At 42.7% G+C, this 20,921-nt stretch overlaps 1 protein-coding gene across 1 annotated transcript in view; it reads left to right on the forward strand.

Moving 5' to 3' along the window:
• Positions 1–20,921, forward strand: part of LOC131771850 (dystonin-like) — a 97,640-nt gene that overhangs the window by 70,772 nt on the left and 5,947 nt on the right. The window contains exons 75-90 of the mRNA XM_066162162.1: positions 258–596; positions 1,352–2,002; positions 2,304–3,620; positions 4,056–4,709; positions 5,175–5,507; positions 5,802–9,428; positions 9,946–10,278; positions 13,066–13,398; positions 14,068–15,054; positions 15,260–15,478; positions 15,740–16,507; positions 16,781–17,113; positions 17,627–17,959; positions 18,329–18,982; positions 19,335–19,667; positions 20,413–20,742. Of these exons, the coding sequence (XP_066018259.1) occupies positions 258–596; positions 1,352–2,002; positions 2,304–3,620; positions 4,056–4,709; positions 5,175–5,507; positions 5,802–9,428; positions 9,946–10,278; positions 13,066–13,398; positions 14,068–15,054; positions 15,260–15,478; positions 15,740–16,507; positions 16,781–17,113; positions 17,627–17,959; positions 18,329–18,982; positions 19,335–19,667; positions 20,413–20,742 (11,544 nt within the window). The remainder of the gene's footprint in view (positions 1–257; positions 597–1,351; positions 2,003–2,303; positions 3,621–4,055; positions 4,710–5,174; positions 5,508–5,801; positions 9,429–9,945; positions 10,279–13,065; positions 13,399–14,067; positions 15,055–15,259; positions 15,479–15,739; positions 16,508–16,780; positions 17,114–17,626; positions 17,960–18,328; positions 18,983–19,334; positions 19,668–20,412; positions 20,743–20,921) is intronic.

The raw sequence follows: 20,921 nt of genomic DNA on the forward strand, positions 1-20,921 counted from the left end.
GGCGACATTATCGTTCAACAAATCTAGTGATGTTAAAGGAAAGTTGAACGAGAATGTTCTATGCGTTATTTAACCTTATCTGCGAAGTGTTTGTGATGCTTTTGTATATCAGAAGTGATTAACTTTATTCAGCAAACTGGCGATGAAACAAACTTATCAGACCAACTTATTGGGCTGGTACTGTTCTTGATTTTAGTTTCATGCCTATATCATTCAGAACTGCACTTTGAATAGTATATTTGTTTCGTTTTCAACAGACTTTACAACATGAAATTCTGCTACACATGTCAGAACATCAGACATTCACAGAAACATCCACTCGCCACACGGACATATGCAATGACAAGGAGGTGACAGCTGATTTGTCAGTTTTAGAAGAGGAGATCGCATCCGTTGATAAGCGATGGAATGAATTGTGTGCCACTGTTGGCGAACGCCTCCGGACTTTAGAGAACGTGCAAGAAGATGTCCATCGACATCAGCTGTTGCTTAATGTCGTGAAGAAAACACTCATAGAGCTTGAACAGATTGTGTATGTTGAGTATATCTTGGTCTTGGATCAGAATAAAGCTAAGCAGGATCTTGCAGAAGTTAAGGTAAGAGATAGAAATAGTGGATATTCAGGTCGAATATTTTGTTAGTTTCTGGCAAGTTCCTTCTTTGAAAAGTTGTGAAAAATCTGCTCTACAGGCTTAGAGCTTTCATGATATTGCGTTAATTTAAAGTGACTCTGAAGCTTATTATAGATTCTTCAATGCTTACTAAAAGATAACTCACGGCATGCTGGTTTTATGATAATTCTCTGGTAAAAAAAAAAAAAAAAAAAAAAAAACAGCGGCCACCGAAGTCGCATTTGAGCTGAGAGGAACAAGAATTTAAAGGAGCCATAGTGTTCCTATATAAACCTGAAAATAATCACAACTTGTTAATGAACAATTTGGCGTTTGATGGATACCTTTCTTAAGGGAATAGATAAAAAGTTGCGGTAGTATTGATTCGTCAGAGAGTTGGTGTTTGAATCTCTCATGAACTTAGTGTCCTGCCACGCCGCTGGTACAGTGTAGAGAAATGAAACGATTTTGCTCCACTCTATACAGTGTAGCTAACTCTCTTTGCACGAAATAGCAGGTCAGTTTTTGTGACGCCTAACGCAATGCAGTGTTATCGATAAGGGCTTAAGCTCGCTCAGCCATAAGCCTGGAAAAGTGGAAACTTTTACAGGTGTTCCTTGCTGTTTCTAATTGATAAGAGTTTCTGGTGATGAAGAATGACTAATAAGCTAACAATAAACGTAAGTTTTCCTGCCACCTCGGAGTTACGTGTTTGAGCCTTTTGTATGTTTTCCTTCCAGAAATCTATTGTGCTTCTTAAAAATCGACGACCGGATTTGAAAGATCTTGAAAATAGCGGAAAAGCTTTAACAGAACAGACTGGCTCACCTGAATGGCAGGAAAACGTGGCAGTCATGCGTCAAAAGTACAACACCCTGGAAATCAAGTTACACGAAGGGGAAGACTTCATGGAGAGAGTTGTCCGTCACATTGTTGTCTACACGACAAACACTAAGAATGTTGAAAGGTTCATTCCGAAGGTTAAAGAAGAGATTGCCAGTCTGCCACCCATCAGTACCGAACCAGAAGTGGTCCAAGAACAACTTCAACAAGCTGAGCAGTTGCAGTCCTCTCTTGTTGACGAGCGGGTCTCACTTGACGGCGCTCAGGAAGCCGCTGATTGGTTGGCTGCAAACTGTGACTCAGAACCTCTAGCGAAGGAAGAACTGAAGGCCAGAGTTAGAGTTTCTAAAGAAGCCATAGACGAGCTCATGGCTGTTAATAACGAAAGGCAAAACGCTTTGAAGTGCGCGCTAATGCAATCCAAGGAGTTCAAGGCTGCTTCAAATGACTTCCTCATCTGGCTTAATGGTGTGGAAGACAGGCTTGCGTCTCAACCTCCTGTGACGTCAGACACAGACTCCATCCGGGAACTTAAAAAGGATCACGTGGTAAGATTTTGAACCAAATCAAAATATACCTCATGGTTGATCGATTCCTCCATACTTTCGCCATCATCTTCTGCGTTGTAATGGAACTGAAGATCAGTTTAACACGTCGTATTCCTCGAAAAGAGAGATAGTAGATCCCTGTTCCTTTCTGCGCTGATATTTGTTACAGGCAATCTTCATTTGCATCTTACTGCGTCAGAAGACGTTCAAAGAAGTAGACTTGGCTCATAATCCAATACCATCTGATGTGTACAATTGCTTTTACGTTACTTACATTGGTATTATTTGTCTTTTTTAACAGCCTGTCAATGAAGACGTACAGCAACATGAGCTTGTGTTGGCCGCCTTAAAGAAGTCAGCAGATGATGTCCTTCAAGCGACGGAGCCTGGTAAAGAGCGTGAAAGAGTAGAGCAAAGAATGGCCCAAATTCAAAGCAGATGGGACAATGTTCAAAAGAACACCACTGACCGTAAGACTTTGCTAGACCGGATAGACCCTGCGGCGCAGGATTATGGAGAGAGCTTGCATAGCTTCTTGTCCTGGTTGATAACCGCCGAAAAGAATACAGCTCTGCTGAAGTATGTTCCATGTGACAGAAAGGGCCCTCAAAAGTACGAAGAGTTACTGAAAGAGATGGAGAGTGACCTGCAAGAAAAGGAGAGCGCTCTCATTGAATTAGATCAGATCGCGCGCTCATTATTGGAATTCAACCCAGCAGACGCCAACATCGTGAATGCACAAGTACAGGACGTACGGAATCGGTATGTTGCGCTTCAAGGCATCCTCCTAGAGAAAGCAAATAAACTTGAGAAGATCAAACAGCTTTTAGAAAACTTCAACTTCCGCAGACACGCTGTTGAGGAGCTGGTTGTGCAGGGCGTTGTCGTGTCCGCCTACAAAACACCTTTAATGGACGCCGACAAAATTGCCGAGGAACTAGCCTTGATCCAGGAGTTACTTGATGCTTTCGCTGATCAAGAAGAAGAGTTGGTAGTGGTTCAAAGTGTAGGAATGGAGCTCTTAGACCTCTTGGAGGATGATGCCCCAGATGCCGCCATTATCAGAAACCAAGTAGATGCTTTGTATACACGATTCCATGTGACAAGAGATCATTTACAGCGAAGACGAGCGCAGCTGGAGAAGCACAACCAGCACCTTGTGCCCTTCAGGGAAAACATCGAACAGCTAGAAAACTGGTTTGAAACCTTCAGTGCGACCGTTGAAGACCTAGAACCAGTCAGCACCGAACCGGAGAAACTGAAAAAGCAGTTGGCTGAAGCGGAGGAACTGCAGCGTGAAATACAAGAAAAGACATATCTTCTGAAGAGTGCGCAAACAGAAGGAGAGTGGATGATGGAACATAGCAAAGAAGACGAAGACATGGTGATTGATGTGGTGACCATTCTAAGTGGATGCCATGCCAAGATGGATCGCGTGACCGCTTATATTGATCAGAGACATTCTCGACTGCAGAGCGCAGTCATCGCGAGTCAGAGCGTCGAGGTAACCTTCGCTGAGTTTGTCGATGACTTGAGTAGGATTGAAGAGCAGCTTGCTGGCATGAGGCCAATCTCTGTGGTCCGTGATACACTAAAGGAGCAAGAACGGCAGTTTGAGGTAGAGATCAGTCAGATTTTTTTTACAAAGCATTCTCAAGATTTAAATTGTATTGCTAAAAGATGCGGCTTCACAGATTTATCAATTGTTCAAGTTTCCTTACGTCCAGAACCAACCTAGTTCCTTATATTTTATATTATAGCACATTTGAGTTCCATGACCTCGACTGAAATTTGAATTGAAAGTTCATCTGCAGGCATAAAGAAAGGGAAGGACGAAAACGTCCCCTGTTACTTCTGAAGGAAGTTTCTCTTTTAACCCTTTAACTCCCAAGTTCTTATAGTTAATTCTTCCCTCTAGCTACCACACATTTCCATGGGAATCAGTTGTGAGAATTTGATGTTAAATCAAAATCAAAATTTTTGCCTAAAAGTTTGAACATTCTCGTCACAATTTTCAACACAGTTAGTTGCTAAATGCGAATTCCTTTTACAGATCATGAAAGATGACGTCAAAGATTTAGACGAACTAGCTAACGAGCTAATTTCCCGCGTGGAAAATGTGTTGGAGAACGCTGAGCCCAGCCCAGACCGCGATGCATTACAAACAAGATTCGAAGATATGAAGGCTAAGTGGGGTGACGTCAAAGATAAAGTTAGCGCTAGAGAAACAGAAATTGAAGAGCGAGCCCCAGTCCTTCATGACTACCACGATAACATGGAGGACTTTGTCGCGTGGTTGACAGACCTTGATAACAAGATCTCATCACAGAGCCCTGTTTCATGTGATCCGAAGATGATAGCTAAACAGCTCCAGCAGGTAGAAGCTCTGAACAAAGATCTTGAATTACACAAGCCAGAATTTGAGACCGTGAAAGAGATTTCCTCTGATGTGATCAAACGCCAGCCAGATGATGTGTATGTTGTCGAGGCGCAATTGCAGTACGTTATCAAGATGTGGGAAAGCGTTTCTTTCCGCCTTAAGGACAGGTCAGACCAAATTAACAATGTCAAGGACATTGCAGAGGAGTATCAGAAGGCCCAGAGACCTGTGCGCGCTCTGTACGCATGGGCAGAAGAGGCTATAGTACCGGCAGAGGCAATTGGTTCGAACATTGAAAGAGCTAAACAAGAACTGAACAACACAAAGGTTGGTTTTCATTTTTCAATATCTACTTTTTTTTCTCGGCGCCCTTTTTAATGCGGAAAATGTTGAAAGATTTGCGAGTTTCGTGGACGATTAGTAAAGCTGTGCGAGTAACGTTAAGCAACTCATCCTTTACAAGCCTGGCAACTTCGCTACAAACAGATTTCAGGAAATGTGATGAACAGCTTGTAACACAGGGGTTTAAGGATCAACTTGCAGTCTGCCCATATTGGTTTTTCATCAGTTAAGTTCAGAAAGTATTTCTGATTGAACTATCGATTCTTGGTCAACTTTTGATAGGTCCAGAAATCTCGCGTCACCTTTTAAATCTATCATATGCAGGACTTTTGATTTAGGCCAAATACATTTACTTACGAAAAATTTTCGTACGTTCTTTTGTGTTGCGTTCCGTTATTGATTGGTCGTTGTAATGATTTAATTTTGGTCTTATGACGAAACTGTTTACAGGCGTTGCTCAACCTGATGGCCACGCGTGAAGCTGATATGAAACAGGCACAGAGACTCGGCCAGAATCTGGTTCTAAACTCAGATTCTGCATCTCCAGAAGTCTCATCACTCAAACAGGAAGTTAGAGAGATCCCAGAGAAGTACGCGGACCTTAAGAACCAGCTCACAGAACAACAAGAGCAGCTGGAGAGAATCATCCAGGATAGTTCAGTGTTCCAAAAGCAAATCAGAGAGCTGGAGCTGTGGGTCACGGAAGTCTCTGAGAGCACAGCTATGCAAGAGCCTATCAGTACTAATCCGAAGGTTGTGCACAAACGTCTGGAACAGACTGAGGTAAATAGTGGATGGGGGAATGTTTGTAGAATTAGGCAACGGACCGAAAACTACGTACTCTATGATTGGACAGAGAGACATCATCCAGTGGCAAGCTTATTAAATTGTTAACTCATATGAAACTGGTAACTTATTTGACATTGTTGGCTTTTAATGAAAACAGAAGTGAACCTAATATTGTGATTTTGTCTACGTTACGTTGTTTGTGACTAAATGTTAGGTCTTGTTTACGCTTTGTGTTTCGTTTGTGACAAAGTTATCTACTGGTTTTTCCTCTTCAATTTGATATAACAGAACTTGCAAAACGAGATAGCCAAGCAACGTGCCGCATTGGATCGTACGAATGACCTTGGTAAGGTGATCATAGACAACAGTGGTGATAATCCTTTGGTGGTTGCTGATGTACAAGGGAAACTAACCAAGGTTCGTGTTCAGTTGGATCGCTTGGATGCCAGAATCGAACAACGCCATGCTATTTTACAGAACATCCTGCTTCAGATTCAGGTCTATGATGTGATGTTGGATGAGTTCGTTACCAAACTTGAAGAGATGGAAGATGAAGTGAACAAGTTCAGGCCAATTTCTGCCATCCTGGAAATCGTAAGCGAGCAAAAAGAACACATCCAGCGAAGTGTCAGCGACAACATCACGAGGAAGCAACCTGTGTTCGATAAGATCTTGGAAGATGGGCATGGCATGTTGGAAAGAATGGAAGCAGGCGACGAGAAGGACGCGCAGAAGGAAAAACTAGAACAGATGGAAACGCGGTGGAATGAGATCAAGGAGAAAACAGCTGACATGCAGAAGCGTGTTCAGGTGGTTCATGAAGCTTCTCAGAAGTATGACCAGAGGGCGACAAACTTCAGGGAGTGGCTCCAGGACGCAGAGAAGAAAGTAAGCAAGATCTATCCTGTTTCATGTGACGATAACGAATTGGATGAAAGGCTTGTAGAACTTGATGGACTTGCTTCTGAAATAGAGTCGCATAATTTAGACTTCGATGAGTTGAACGAGTCGGCCAGCACTCTTACGGACGTGTGTCAAGCGGATGGTGATGTGATCAAAGCAGATTTCAACGAGCTTAAGAGCCGCTGGGACGCATTACAGACTGCGGTGCTGGAGAAAAAAATCAAAGTTGAAGAAGCCAAAGAGGCTTTTGAGAAGTACCAGAGTGCCTTGCAGCCTGTACAAGAGGCTTTTACTCAAGCAGAAGACGCTTTGGCTTCCCATAAGCCAGCGGGAACTGACGCTGACAAAATCCAACAAGAACTGGAGCAGATAAAGGCCCTGGTATCTACTCTGGATGAAAGGAAAGGAGATATAAAGCAGCTGAATCAGTCTGGTCAGCAGCTTTTGCAACAAGCTGAAGATGACGCGCCGTTCACCCTGAGTGTAAAGGAACAACTGGTAAGCACTAACGGCAAATTTAAAGACTTGCCTACCAGACTCAGCGACAGACAAAAGGAACTGGAGAAAGCGCTTGAGGATACATTGCAGTTCAATTCATCACTGGCAGAAATAGAACAGTGGCTGCCAGAAACTGTCGAAACTGTTGAAGCCCTTGAACCTGTAAGTTCAGAACCGGAAAATATCAAGGAGCAAATCAGAGAGACCGAAGCCCTGCATGATGGGGTGAAGAGATATTTGGTGCGCCTGTGCGTTGTGGAAGAGACAGGTCAGCGGCTGATCGAGGACAGTATGCAGAATCCTGACGCTGTAGCAGACATTCAAAACAACATGGAGAAAGCTCGCCAACCACTTGATAAACTCAGTGCAAAGTTGGAACAGAGAAGTCTTCGATTGCATGACGCCATGATGCAATCTCAAGAATTCCAAGAAGTGTACGACGATTTCATTGCTCGTTTAGGGACTCTCGACGACATCCTTCAAAGCCAAGAGCCGATTTCTCCGGATTATCCAACAACAAAACGCCAAAAGGACGAAACAGAAGAGTTCAGTGAAAACATCGCTCAGATGCAGCCAGTTTTAGATAAACTTTTAGCTGTAGGGGATAAGGTTTTGGAGACATCGGATCCTGGAAAAGACCGAGACGCTGTACGAAAGAAGTTGGACGATCTTAAAGAGAAATGGAAGGATGCTAAAAGAAAGGCCTCGGAACGTGAGGAAAGTATTTTTTCTGTGATTCCCGATGCGAAATCGTTCCATACTGGAGCACAAGCGTTTGACTCTTGGCTTTCCGAGACGGAAAGAAAACTTGCCGCCGTCAACACCGAATCTGTGAGTCCAGAAGAACTGACTCAACAACAAAAAGTGTTCGAGGATCTTAAAGAGGCTATAGAGAGTCATCAGCCGGACCACAAATCATTGAATAACACCGCTGACTCACTCATGGACAAATGTAAAGATAACAGCTATTTTGTAGAGGTGCAAATTAAGGACTTAAACAGACGCTGGGACGAACTTTTCAAGGACATGGAGACAAAGGAAACTGACCTACAAACCGCCAAGGATACTGTGGATAAATACCGAGATGCCTTGGGAGCTGTTGAAGAAGTTGTACAGAAGGCTGAAACATCGCTTGAATGCCAAACACCGACCGATCTCGACGTCAGTAAGAGCAGGGAAGAACTTGCAAAAGTTCAACAAGTCGTGGATGATTTGGAACAATGTGAACCTCGTCACAAAGAGATGCAAGAACTTGGAGAGAAGTTACTTCAAGGAATGAATCCCGATTCCGTCGATGCCGTGATGTTGAAGCAGCAGTTAGGTAAAGTTGGAGATTCATACACAACTGCTCTGGCACGAGGCAGAGAACGCAAAACACAGCTTGAGAAAATCATCGTGTATATAATAGAGTTTACGGAAAAATACGAAGTTTTGATAACTTGGACTGAGGAGATAACCATCGTGATCGAGACCTTTCATGTTACAAGAACTAATCCGAGTGCTGTAAAGAGCCAGTTGGATGAAATTGAGAAAATTCAGGAAAACATTGTGAAGCAAAAATACGTCCTCGAGTCCGCGGATGATGCTGGGCAGCGGTTGGTGGAATGCTGTGAAAATGAACCGGCAATTGTAATGGAGGTCAATAGTAAAGTATATAAAGCAACAACCTCACTGGATCTCCTCTCGGCCAAAGTTGATGACCAACAAAAGAAACTGCAAGAGGCCGTTTTACAGTCGCAAGAATTCCAAGAAACACTGGATGATTTTGCTGAGAAGCTGGCAAAGTTGGAAGATGATGTGGCCAAAATGACACCTGTGTCTTCTCAGTATGACGTGTTACGCGAGCAGAGCGAAGACATTGAACACGCTGTTGCCGATGTAAGACAACTTGAGCCTGTGTACGAAAGGATTTCTAGGAACGGTGAGGACATTTTTGCGAGTCTTGAGCCGGGAGAGGAGAAAGATGAACTTAAGGAGAGATTGGATGATCTTGCCTCTCGTTGGAATGCGGTGAAGGGCAAGGTTGATGATCGGAAATCAAAAATTGATGAAGTTGTAGTTGTAGCAAAATGTTATCATGACTCACTGCAATCGGTTCTTCCCTGGATGAGTGACTCTGAAACCTGGGTCGATTCCCTTGAGCCAGTTTCCTGCGACGAGAAGAGTATCGCAAAAGAGAGGAAAACCTTGGCTACTTTGGTGCAGCAACTCGAGGAGCACAAGCCTGAAGTCGACGCTGTTAATGATTCTGCTCGCGAGCTGGGAGACCTGTGTGATGACATACAGGTTGTCCAAGCTGAATGCAAGGATGCCAACAAGAGATGGCAGGTGCTAACAGCGAATCTGACGGTTCGACAACAACATTTGGAGAGCGTGGCTACGTTGCTTGAACAACTGACCAATCAGCTTCAGCCGATTGAGGAGAAACTGGACGAAGCAGAAGCACTAGTTGATGCGCCGCTGGCCAACCTCACCGACGCTGAAAAAGGAGAAGAAGAGCTCAGGAAAATTGAGGTAATGAAGTTTGCCTGGTAAAACATTCATGGTATCAATCTGTGAGACGTGTTCTGAAATCTCACTGAATCCTATTATAATAATCAATTGGGTTTCGTGAATTTGCCAAATATTCAGAAATTTGCGCTCTGAGGGTTGTGATATCAAACTTATTTTATTCAGTCCCAGAATGTTTAATGGACTGATACTTTGACTTTTATTCACTAGATCTTATCAGTTATTTTTCCTTCTACCCATTACACATTCCCATGTAACCCCTTCTATCTAAGTTTATATTCTCGGCTGGGAGTTTGACTGTCAAAAGGGAGCTATGGAACAAATATCGCAAGAACGTTTGCCTACTCGCCATGCACCATGGGAAGGATCAATAAAGAACTTTCTACTCGAAAAGATATTTTTCCGTTTGTAAAGAGCAAATAAGGTTTTGTAGAACTGATTCCTTCCTCGGCCTTTTGTCAAGTGAGACAGAAAACAGAGAAAGCGTCTGCTCTCTAAAACTTTGTTCTTTGATCTTTAGGCTTTGCTTTCAGTCCTTGAAGAACAGGAGCCTGAACTGAATGAAGTGAATGACAACCTGTCACTTCTGATGCAGCAAGTTGACGAGAAGACGCCTCACGCAGCCCAAGTTAAGGCTGAAGTGTCACAGGCGGACCAGAAACAGAAAGAGCTCATCGAAAAGCTGAACGCCCGCAAAATCAACCTTGAGGAGGACGTGAAACACGCGCGCGTCTTCCAAGGATCACTCGCCGACATAGAAGCCTGGTTACCTGAAGCTGAAGAGCGTGTTTCTGCTCAACAACCAATCAGCACAGATCCTGAGACGGTTAGAAAACAGCTCGAGGAAGCACAGGTTGGTTGGAGTATTTTCAGGGGGGAGGTCAGTAGGAGTAGACTTAGTATCCATTTGTTGCTAAGATATGAAGTGCCGCTACAAACAGTTGGAACTAGACCCCCCTGACTCTTTTCACGAGATAAGATGAGATAAGTTACAAATTATTCGCTCTTTAATAATCGGCAACATTTATTGTCAATGTACTCTTACTTATGGGTACCTAGACTTGTAGGTGGTGTGCTAAAAATATATTTTCACTCTTGGAGTCTTAGTGTGTTCAAATTCAGCCTCTCCGTAAAAAAATGAAAATGAAATCAAACTTATTTTTTCATTTTTGTTGAAAGTGATATGCCATGAGCTTTTTACTCAGACACACCGTAGGAGGCCCGATTTTAGATAAAATCAGTTACAAATAGCCATCAAGGCTATAAAGCGCACGCTTGAGTCCAAGTTTCTCACACGTTGTCTATGAGCTAGCATAAAAACACGCGAAAACACGGTATGGAAAGATAAAATTTTTCACATGCCTTTCATATGGCAAATTTCACTTACATATGCTTTTAGCACGTGAATTAAGTGTGAAAAACATATGACTGCTCCTCGATTTTAGTATCACGATTATTTAGTTGTTTGTTAAAAATCTTCGGGGTCCTCCTGTCATGCAAATTACGAACATCGTTAATGAGTCATTTCACCATGTAATTAGATTCTCGTAAGTTGTCTGAACTTCTTCTCGATCTTTATCACACAAGAATGCTTGCATAAATATTCTAGATCAGTCACGGTTTTTCGCACCAGAGATTAATATTCACAGCACACGTGGTGTTACGAAACTTCGGTGCGGTCTTATTTTCACGACACACCGGATTAATGATCCTCGATGTAGGCTTGACATCATTAACATGAGCTCCTCTGAGACTTAAGTTTCTTTGGCACCGGTGGGAATTAAATACTGTGACAGGTATTTCATTGTTTTGTTCATCGGACATCAAAAGACGTCGAGGGACTGCATCGCATCAATAATTTAAACCACCAACAATTTGTCGGGCTGTTGTGCTTCAACCGAAACGAAATTCGTGCCAAACAGATGCATAACGATCTCGTCGAACGCTTTAACGCACAAGGATTAAATATGAAGGAAAGCGGTTTAAGACAGCAGCGATCCAACGGAAGAGGATCTAGCAGGGTTTGTGGAGAAGTTCTAGTTCTTCCTTCGAATTTTGTCCCTGGTCTTGGATCAATACGCGAAGACTTCATTCTGGTAATTATGAATTGATCGATTCGTTCAGGTTGTCGATCGAACCTTTCTATTCGTCAATCGCCTTTTTCTTTACCGTTCTGCTGAGTTTATCCCAGCGAGTCGACAGATCATTTGACACAGTGGTTGCTATAAATATTTTAGGTTCACGTGTCGGAATGTGATCAGTAAAATCGCGCCAAGCGAACTGTATTCATCTGTGAAGCTTTTTCATTTCCCGCCATAAGCACTTCGAAGTGTCAAGAAACAATTTTGCGGCACTACGATCTTTCGCCTACATTTCTTAGCTCATAACGCCATACTGCACCTTGCGTGTTTTGCTTCGGTGTCTGGCGTTACTTTTTCGTCAGTTTGAATTTTGCACACCGTCACATTTATCGTTCTTGTTAAATAGACATTGGTCCCACTGCGTTTACATTATAATACCTGTGTTGATGATCTCAAAACATGCCCTATTTGTGTTTATGCCACGGTCGAGTAATGTTTTGTCGTTGAAATTTAGAGAATAAACTGATCCGGAAGTGACCGTTCATATTCTTCCGATTAATTCCGGAAACAGCCTTGAGACCTTCATTACGTAAGAAGACATGAAACGTGAGCAGAAAATATATATCGGCTTACTGTTTTTATCCCGCATTTCATGACGTTTCAATATATCACACTTGCCGTCTTAGGGCCATTTTCGATTTACAAAATGATCTCAGAGAATGGGTTAAGGTTTTTGTTTGTTTTTCTTCCCTCTTAATCGATTTGTTTTCAACTCAGTGACCAATCTCGTGATCGGATCCGAGTTTGGTATAAACACATTACGAATTTGTGTCATCAAGAAGTCAGATATCAAATGTAAACAGTTCTTTACCTTTGCATTTGGCAAATGGCTTAGTGACTGATCAATCTGGTTGGTTACTTCTATTTGTAACGTTTCGACACAATTTTCCGAGTTTCGTAATGAGAGATAACTGCCTGAGACGTGAGAAGTGAGCAGACAATTTCTATCGTCTTCATGGCGTGACCTTAAAAAACTGGCAAATGGCAAAGCGACTGACTAATCTGGTTACTGCTATTTGTCACGTTAGTGTTAAATCCAATGCGCTTCTTGGAATAATATAGCCCAAAATACACTCTGTTACATGTTTCAGCCTGACACCCGACAGCCCGACACCCCCCCCCCCCCATTACTCCTTCTCCTCCCTCCCATGGTATTTGTGCAAATTAAAGATAATACCAAATGACAAAAACTAATTAACACTTAAAAATGTGAACTGGTTCTATGAGTATAAAACATAAATTGGCCACCGTAAAGAGTTCAAAGGCTGACGTTTCGAGCGTTAGCCCTTCGTCAGAGCTTACGAAGGGCCAACGCTCGAAACGTCAGCCTTTGAACTCTTTACGGCGGCCAATTTACGTTTTCAAGTCGGTTGATAACACTAAATTATCCTGTTATACTCTCCCACTGACGCAGCACCACAGTTTCTATGGAAACTTACTCCCCTTATTCCTATGAGTATAGCTGCCGGGGTTTTAAACTTGTTTCTTTCTTGGTTTAGATTCTTAAAGACGACATCGCTAAACACAGAGCACTCTTCCAAACAGCAGAGAACACTGGACAGAAACTGATCGAACGGAGCCAAGAGGATCCAGCAGTGGTCGCCGACGTTTATAGTAAACTTTACAAGGTGCGCACTGCATTGGACAAGCTGTCGGCGCGAGCTGATCAGCGTCTTGGTCGGCTGCAACATGTTCTACTGCAAAGTCAGGAGTTTCACGTTTCTTTCGCCGAGTTCTTGGAGAAACTGGGTCGAGTTGAAGAACAGATTGCTCTCCAGGCCCCCGTGTCTGGAGTGTACAGCACGGTTAAAGAACAGAACCAACAACAAAAGGTGAGCTAAGGAGCTGTGTCACTTTTCCTCTATATTCAGAGCCTTCTTCCTGATACTCCATGCTTAAACCCATAAGCAATATTTAAAACGAAAAATTGTCGGCTGTAGGCATTAGAAAAGAAAAAACTTCTCATGGCTGGAAAATCTTTGTGAAGCACAATTTTCCCCCTCAATTTCTCTGGTAGAGAATCCTTCTCAAGTCTATTACAGCAGTACATCAGCATATTTCGTCCTTCACAGTTGATCCTTTACAAGTCTCCTCGTTCGATGGGCTTGCAAGTCAGAAAATCGGCTAGCCAGTTTTTGTTTTTATTTTTTTTTTCCTTCTACGTTAAGGTAAAATTTTTGGGGAAAGTGTGCTGGTGTAGATGCTCCTATTAAGAGGAGCTGTAATTGCACCTACTAAGTAGGTTTGTATATCCCCATTACCTTATTGCTCTTTTTAAAACGACTGAGATATTACGAGCCTCCTGATTGGTCAAGTAAAACATTTCTCATGTTCGTCCAACTCCCCAAGTGGATTATTACACCAATAAACAGATAGAAAGTGTGGTCTATTCTTTAAATAGCGTAACGATATTTTAAGCCGAAGTGGTTGCGTGTTAGTCACTGCTGAGAGTCAAAAGTTCGATTGAATAATATGTTGCTCATTTTGATGTGATTTCGTAGACCGTCAATGACACCATTCAACAACAAGAGCCGTTGTTTGAGCAGCTTGTGCGGGCTGGAAAAAATATTCTGGAAACATCTGAGCCTGGACCAGACCGGGACGCTTTGGAGGATAAATTGAATGATCTGACACAGCGATGGGATTCAGTCAAAAGACAAACTTCTGACCGGCAACAACAGCTTGATCAAGTGCTGCCTCTTTCAAAGGAGTTTCACGGTGAGATTCAGGACTTAAAACCATGGCTGAGCGATGCTGAAAAACGACTTCAAGCCATTGATCCAGATGCCTGTGATGAGAGATCAATCGACAAACAACTGCAGGCGCTAACTGATTTGAACAAGGAGATTGCTGAGCATCAACCAATTGTCGAGACCATGGAAGATACTTCTTCATCTTTATCTAACAGTTGTAGTGCGGATAAGTTCGTGATTGAGGGAGAGGAACAAGATGTCCGAAAACGCTATGAAAATCTGTCTTCTGAGGTGCCCAGAATAGAAGACAATTTGACAAAATTGAAGGAAACGTTAATCCAGTACAACCAGGCTTTAACACCCGTCGAAGAACTCTTGGAACGCACAGAAAAGTCGATGGCGTCGCGCGAATCCACTGGTATAGATGTGGACAAAGGTAAAGACCAACTTAAGGCTGTAGAGGATCTTTTATCGGCCCTTCGAGCGCACGAACCTGACGTCAACGATTTGAAGGAGGCGGGAGACAAATTGACATCAGCTATGGATCCCAAATCTTCCGAAGTCCCACGTGTTAACCATGAAGTGGAAGCAGTTAGTCGGAGATACAAGGACCTGCTGGAGAGTTTAAGCAATGAAAAAGAACAACTCGAGAAAGAAACCGAGAAGGCCTTGAAGTTTCAGGATGCTTTGCGCAACCTGGAGGAGTGGTTACCCAGGGTGGAGGAAGCCGTTGGAGCTCAGGAACCAATTAGTAGCGACCCGGAACTTGTGAAGCAACAGCTTCAACAGGCGGAGGTCGGTGTTGTTTTGCTTGTAATGTTGTGTGATCCGTCTGAAAGATACGTTGTACATTCCTAATGTATTTTAGGTAGCTCAGAGAGATTTTTTTCCCATCTAGATGTTAATTTTTGTTCTCGTCAGTTTTGTAGTGAGGAGATCTGACTAATCCCTTGTCGCGTTAACCTAGCTACCCACTAATCCATCACCTTCTCTTCCGCAGGCCTTAAGGGACGACATAGCGAAAAACAAAGCTCTTCTGGACGCACTGGAAGACACAGGGAAGGAAATTATTGCAGACAGCAACGACGATCCCCAAGTGGTTCGCGATGTTCGGGGTGAACTGAACAAAATCGTTTCTCCTGTTGACTTGATTCTTCGAAAACTCGCTGAACGTCAAGTCAAACTACAGAATGCTTTGCTTCGATCTCAGGAATTCCAGGTATTTAGTTAAACACTTGCATATTAAAAGAAAGGAATATTTGAGCCTACAGATTGGCAGTCCTAATTTCGCAAAGCTGTGTGCCGTCAGTTAAATTAGTGAATCGTCCACTTCTAAGCTTTCATGTCGTTAAGGTAGAATTGTGCCTTTGTGATCTGGAATATTTGATTATATTTAAGAGGAAATGAGAGGGTTGTCACTTACTACCCAAGTTATTTTTTTGGGGGGTTTATTTTTCTTTCCAATTTTCTTGCATTATAGGTGTCTTTCGATGAATTCATGGCTAAACTGGACACATTTGAAGACGAACTAGCGAAGCAAGACCCGATTTCTGCTCTTCACGAAACTGTTCAAGTTCAGCGGCAAGAAAATGAAGCCTTACAAAAAGAATTGGCACTTCAAGATCCTGTGTTTGAAAAACTTGTTCAAAACGGACAAGGTGTGGTGGACGCACTGGAAGATGCGCCGGAGAGGGAAGTTATGGAGAAAAAGATGGAGGAACTGAAGTCGAGATGGCAGAGTCTGAAAGGAAAAGTCGATGAACGTCAAAACAAACTGGTTAAAGTCGAACCGGAGGCACAGAAATTCCGTCAGGATGCAGATTCCTTGGCTATGCTGCTAGCAGATGCAGAAAAACAGGTTGATGAGTTTGAACCGCTTACTGTAGACATAGATAACATTGCTAAACAAAAAGAACTCGTGAAGCAGATTCAGGGAATGGCAGACAAACTTAAGTCAGATGTTCAAGAGGTTGGAGGAAGCGCTGACGAACTCAAGGAACAGGCTGAGAAAGATGTCCCTGTTCTTGAAGCTGAGGTGGAAGACTACGTTGCACGCATCGAGAAGTTATCAGCATCCGTCGGCGAGAAAGACGACCAGCTGTCAGCGATGGAAGCGGCGTCACATGACTATCATGTCACAGTTAAGAAAGTGGAGGACGTGTTCTGCGAGGCATGTGACGTCGTCGATGCACCAGTGGTGTGTGGAACGAACACAGAGTCAGCTGCACAACAGCTTGCCAAGATCAAGGTAAACTGTTCAGTTTTAAAAGGCCGAGTAATGGTATTGTGCTAGTCGCAATATGCAAATGTTTTGACCGCGTTCTGTCATCAAAACTGAACTTACCTTCATGCTTAATGTGAATCTCTCTGTGTGTTTCTTGTAAAAACAATATTCGGGTAATTATAACTGCTGTTGAGAGCGATTTTGGAGCTTTTACCCGTAATGAAAAGTTTTTTTTCATTCAGTGTAACTGCACAGGAATTTTTACATTTACGTTCGTGAATTTTTTACTTCCTCCAGGAACTAAGTTCAGTTCTTGATGACCACGCCCCAGAGGTACAAAATGTCGGTCACAAGGGCAAAACTCTTCTCCAACAAGTTCATGACTCATCACCAGATCACGCAGTCGTTACCAGTAAAGTGGCACATGTATCCCAAAAGTTTGGAGAATTGCAGCAGAAGCTCAAGGCTCAGGAAGAGGCTCTTACCAGCAAGATCAGAGATACAGACAACTTCAATGCTAAGGTGGAAGAACTGGACGGGTGCATACAAGACACTCGTGAGAAGCTCGCGGCAGTTGGACCTGTCAGCACTGACCCTACTGCTGTAGAAAAACAGCTGGAGCTTGTACAGGTGAGTAGTAAACTCGATAGAGTGTTATCAAAACTCATAGGACTTTGATAAATCGTGATAAGTTAACTGTAACACTTGGAAGAACTCTTACACTCCCAAGATCCAATTATTAACTCTCCTAAAGGACTTCAATGCATTTGCTTGTAAAGAAGACAGAAGGATTTGATGTTTTATCTACATAACACCTTCAAGCTGATAAGCTCGTCTGTTCTCATAAGCTGTTAGCAAGTTCGGCTCAGTGCTGTTCAATTGACTCATCGCACTCTAGGTTACTGTCTACAGAGATTGTACTTCACATTCAGCTTTTATTTCTATAGGATTGTGAGAGCGGGGCTGCACGGGTCATAGGATAAATACGTTATGATCTCAAGGGAGGTCTTTCCCTTATTAATCTTGACAAAATACAACTATTTTGTCTATTTTCTTAAAGCACGGTGACAGCAAATTTAATGGGCTGTTGTGCTTTTAAGTTTGCGAGTTGTTCTTTAACTTGTACTGTTTATCGTTTTTCAGGACTTGAAAGCGAAACTGGAGGCGAAGAAACCAACTCTTGAAGATGCCCAGGGTTTATGTGAGAAGTTGACTGACCAGAACAAAGACGAACCGCTTATCGTAGCAGCCATTAAAGACAAACTTGACAAAGTCGAGTCGCCATTTGAAGACCTCAAGGCAAAACTCGCTGACCTGGAAGGAAGACTACAGGCAGCACAGATACGCTCACAGGAATTCAACGTGTCTTTCAGTGTGTTTAAAGACAAGCTGCAAGACTTAGAAGAACTTTCCACCAACCTGAAGCCTGTGTCCGCCATATACGACAGGCTCAAAGAACAGAAGAACGATGATGAGGTATAAAGTGGTTTTTGTTTCCGACCAGCCTTTCTCAAACAAAAGTTTTGCCAACATTTGTCAAAGATAATCGGTTCTTAAAAACTTTGTAATACCGTACCACTGTGATATTTTTCCCTGAGAGGATTTTATACCAGAAAAGGTATACAGGTGTTAGGCTCCGTTTACTTCAGAGCGACTCGAAGTTCTACTTCAGTGTTTAAATTGTGACACAAAGATCCCATCTTATCCGAAATTCTATTCATGAGAAAAATACCACTCCGCGCTCCAAATTTGTGATTTACTGGATGTAAGAACGGTATAATTTCCCAAAAAGAGGTGACCTATTAAAGAGTGAATGAAATACTAACTTTAAGTTGTTTATCACAGGAACTGCAAGAAAAGATCAAACAACAAGAACCTGTTTTTGAACAGCTCTTGAGCAATGGCAAAAATCTCCTTGAAAGCGCAGAACCTGGGGCTGAGAAAGACGAACTCGAGGCGAAAATCGCTGACACAGAGAGGCGCTGGAATGAAATCAAACAAATTGCGTCTGATCACTCAGCTCGTGTTGATACAGCTCTCCCCGAAGCGGAGACATACCACGAGAGCGCCGGCAGTCTTGGGCCGTGGTTGGCGGATACGGAGAGAAAATTGACATCCTTAGAACCTATTGTAGCCAATCAAGACGTTGTGGAGAAACTCAATAATGAAGTAGCGTTGCTTCGTGAAGATATTGACAAACACAGACCAGAGAGAGACTCAGTAAGTGAGAAATCGAGAGCTGTTGTAGAATTGACTGATGCCGATGGAGACGTTATAATGAACGAAGCTCAAGAGAGTGTAGATCGATATGACGCATTGGATACAGCTCTGGCTGCCAAAGAGAAAGATCTACAGGACGTGAAGCAGATGTTGGACAAGTATCACGGTCTGGTGCAGCCTGTACAGGATACACTGGAAACTGTCGGCGCAGAGCTTGCCTCACAAGGACCAGTTAGTGCTGACGTGAAAAAGAACGAGGAAGATCTTGCAAAGACTAAGGTAAGTATTGTATATCACTCGACTAAAAGCTTTTTTCTTTAGAGGAAGAAAAGGAGTTTTGTCGCAAGCAAAGCGTAATCATCTCATACATCTCATCTCGAAGGGTACACCGGTTGTAGGTGACGTCGCCCCATTGAAGTTTCGCAAATCTGTTTTGAATTTTGCTAGTTACAGTACTTACAAAAAGGAGAAAGAATTTTAAAGCTCCGTTTTGATCACTTGACACGTTTACTTTACTTACAGGTAGTAAAATTTTGTGTTCGGCTGTACATCGTGTTGAGTTCAGTGTTTCGTTCGTTGCAAATTTTCTTCTGTCTGGTGTTTCATCGTTTTTCCTTTCCCTGCCAAACAGGCGTTGATCCGTCAACTGAACGATATGAAAGACAACCTCGACAGTGCAGAGACAAGTGGCAAGGAAACAGCTGCGGCCATTACAGCCTTGGACGGCGATCCCGCTCTTGTCCAAGAGGAACTTAAAGCGGTTAATGCCAACCACGATTCTTTAATGGATCAACTGAAGGACAAACAGTCGCAGCTGGAACAGGCGATAGGTCAAGGTCTGGAGCTACAAGATAAACTGGATGAAATTGAAGCCTGGACTGCAGACAGTGCTGAGAAGGCAGAAGCCTGGGAACCAATCAGTACAGATGCCGTCACAGCCAAGAAACAGTTGGAGGAGTTACAGGTATGATTACTCCTTGAAGGATGAACATTAATTTAACGCACATCACACTTTAATTCTCTGATCTGATTTGTAATTCTCACTTGTAGTTGCCATATATGTCCTTGTAAATTAGGTATGAGAACTCAGTGCTACAATCAGGATACCACTTTCCGACAAAATAGGTTCTTTAATCTCTTTACTTGATGACTGCACAATTTGGTTAAATTTTGAGGAGAAGTTAAGAATTAGTCACTTATTGAAAGTTCAAGGTTTCAAGAAGGAAGGGATTCAGTTCTCTGAGAAAATCTGGATTTTGGTAGAACTTACAGTTAATTAGTTAAGGGAAATTAAACTTTTGCATGAAATTTAAAAGGATCAAAATCTTCTATTAATTTACAAGGATTCTAATTTTTACAATTGCGACACACATGAAATATAATAAGCAAACTATGAATGCAACTATTCAATGGTTATTTAGCGTTTATTGGTGTTTGGTGGAAGTCATGAAGCAATTAGTCGCTTGAGTTAAGTTTCTTTTGAACTTAATACATGAAGTTCGCCGTCGAAAGGCGGGAAATGAACACGGATTTTACCCGCCGCTGACCTACCTCCTCAAAAAGAGACTGATTGCTTGTGGTTGCCAAAGCTCAATTAAGCTTTTGATAACTTCCTTGAGAAGTCAGACATGTTCTTTACTCGTAATTTAGAAAATAATTTCCCTAAAATTTTGGCAAGGTTAAATCTAAAGCTTTACTTTCGATTGCAGGCGATGAAGGATGATCTCGAAAAACATCACGCTAGTCTTAAAGACTCCCAAGCTTTAGCAGAGAAGCTGCTGTCCGACAGCGAAGATCCGATCGCTGCAGCTGAACTTGAGAGCCGTCTGTCCAGAGCTGATCTCGAGTTGAAAAAACTCTCAGATAAGATCGAAGCGCGGGAAAATCAGCTCCAAGCAGCCCTTGCGCAGTGTGATCAGTTCGAGGCTGATTCAGATATTTTCTTACGCTGGCTTACCAAGACGGAGAGAACTTTCGCCAAGCTCAGGCCTATTTCAGCTGATGCAGGGACAGTTCAAGAACAAAAAGATAGCTTTCAGGTTGGTACGAGTATCATCCTAAGCTCTTTGTAGTAGCCCTTAAAGAGACTTAAAAAAAGTAAATGCAATCCTTTAGTGTTTTCTCAGGCAAGTCTATCCTTAATTTGCTCAAAAAGAAAAAAAACTCATTGACGGTAGCAAATTCCAGGCTCGGCAAAGAAACAATCGATATATTTGCT

This window comes from Pocillopora verrucosa, chromosome 2, assembly GCF_036669915.1.
Source record: "Pocillopora verrucosa isolate sample1 chromosome 2, ASM3666991v2, whole genome shotgun sequence".
Taxonomy (NCBI): Eukaryota; Metazoa; Cnidaria; class Anthozoa; order Scleractinia; family Pocilloporidae; genus Pocillopora; species Pocillopora verrucosa.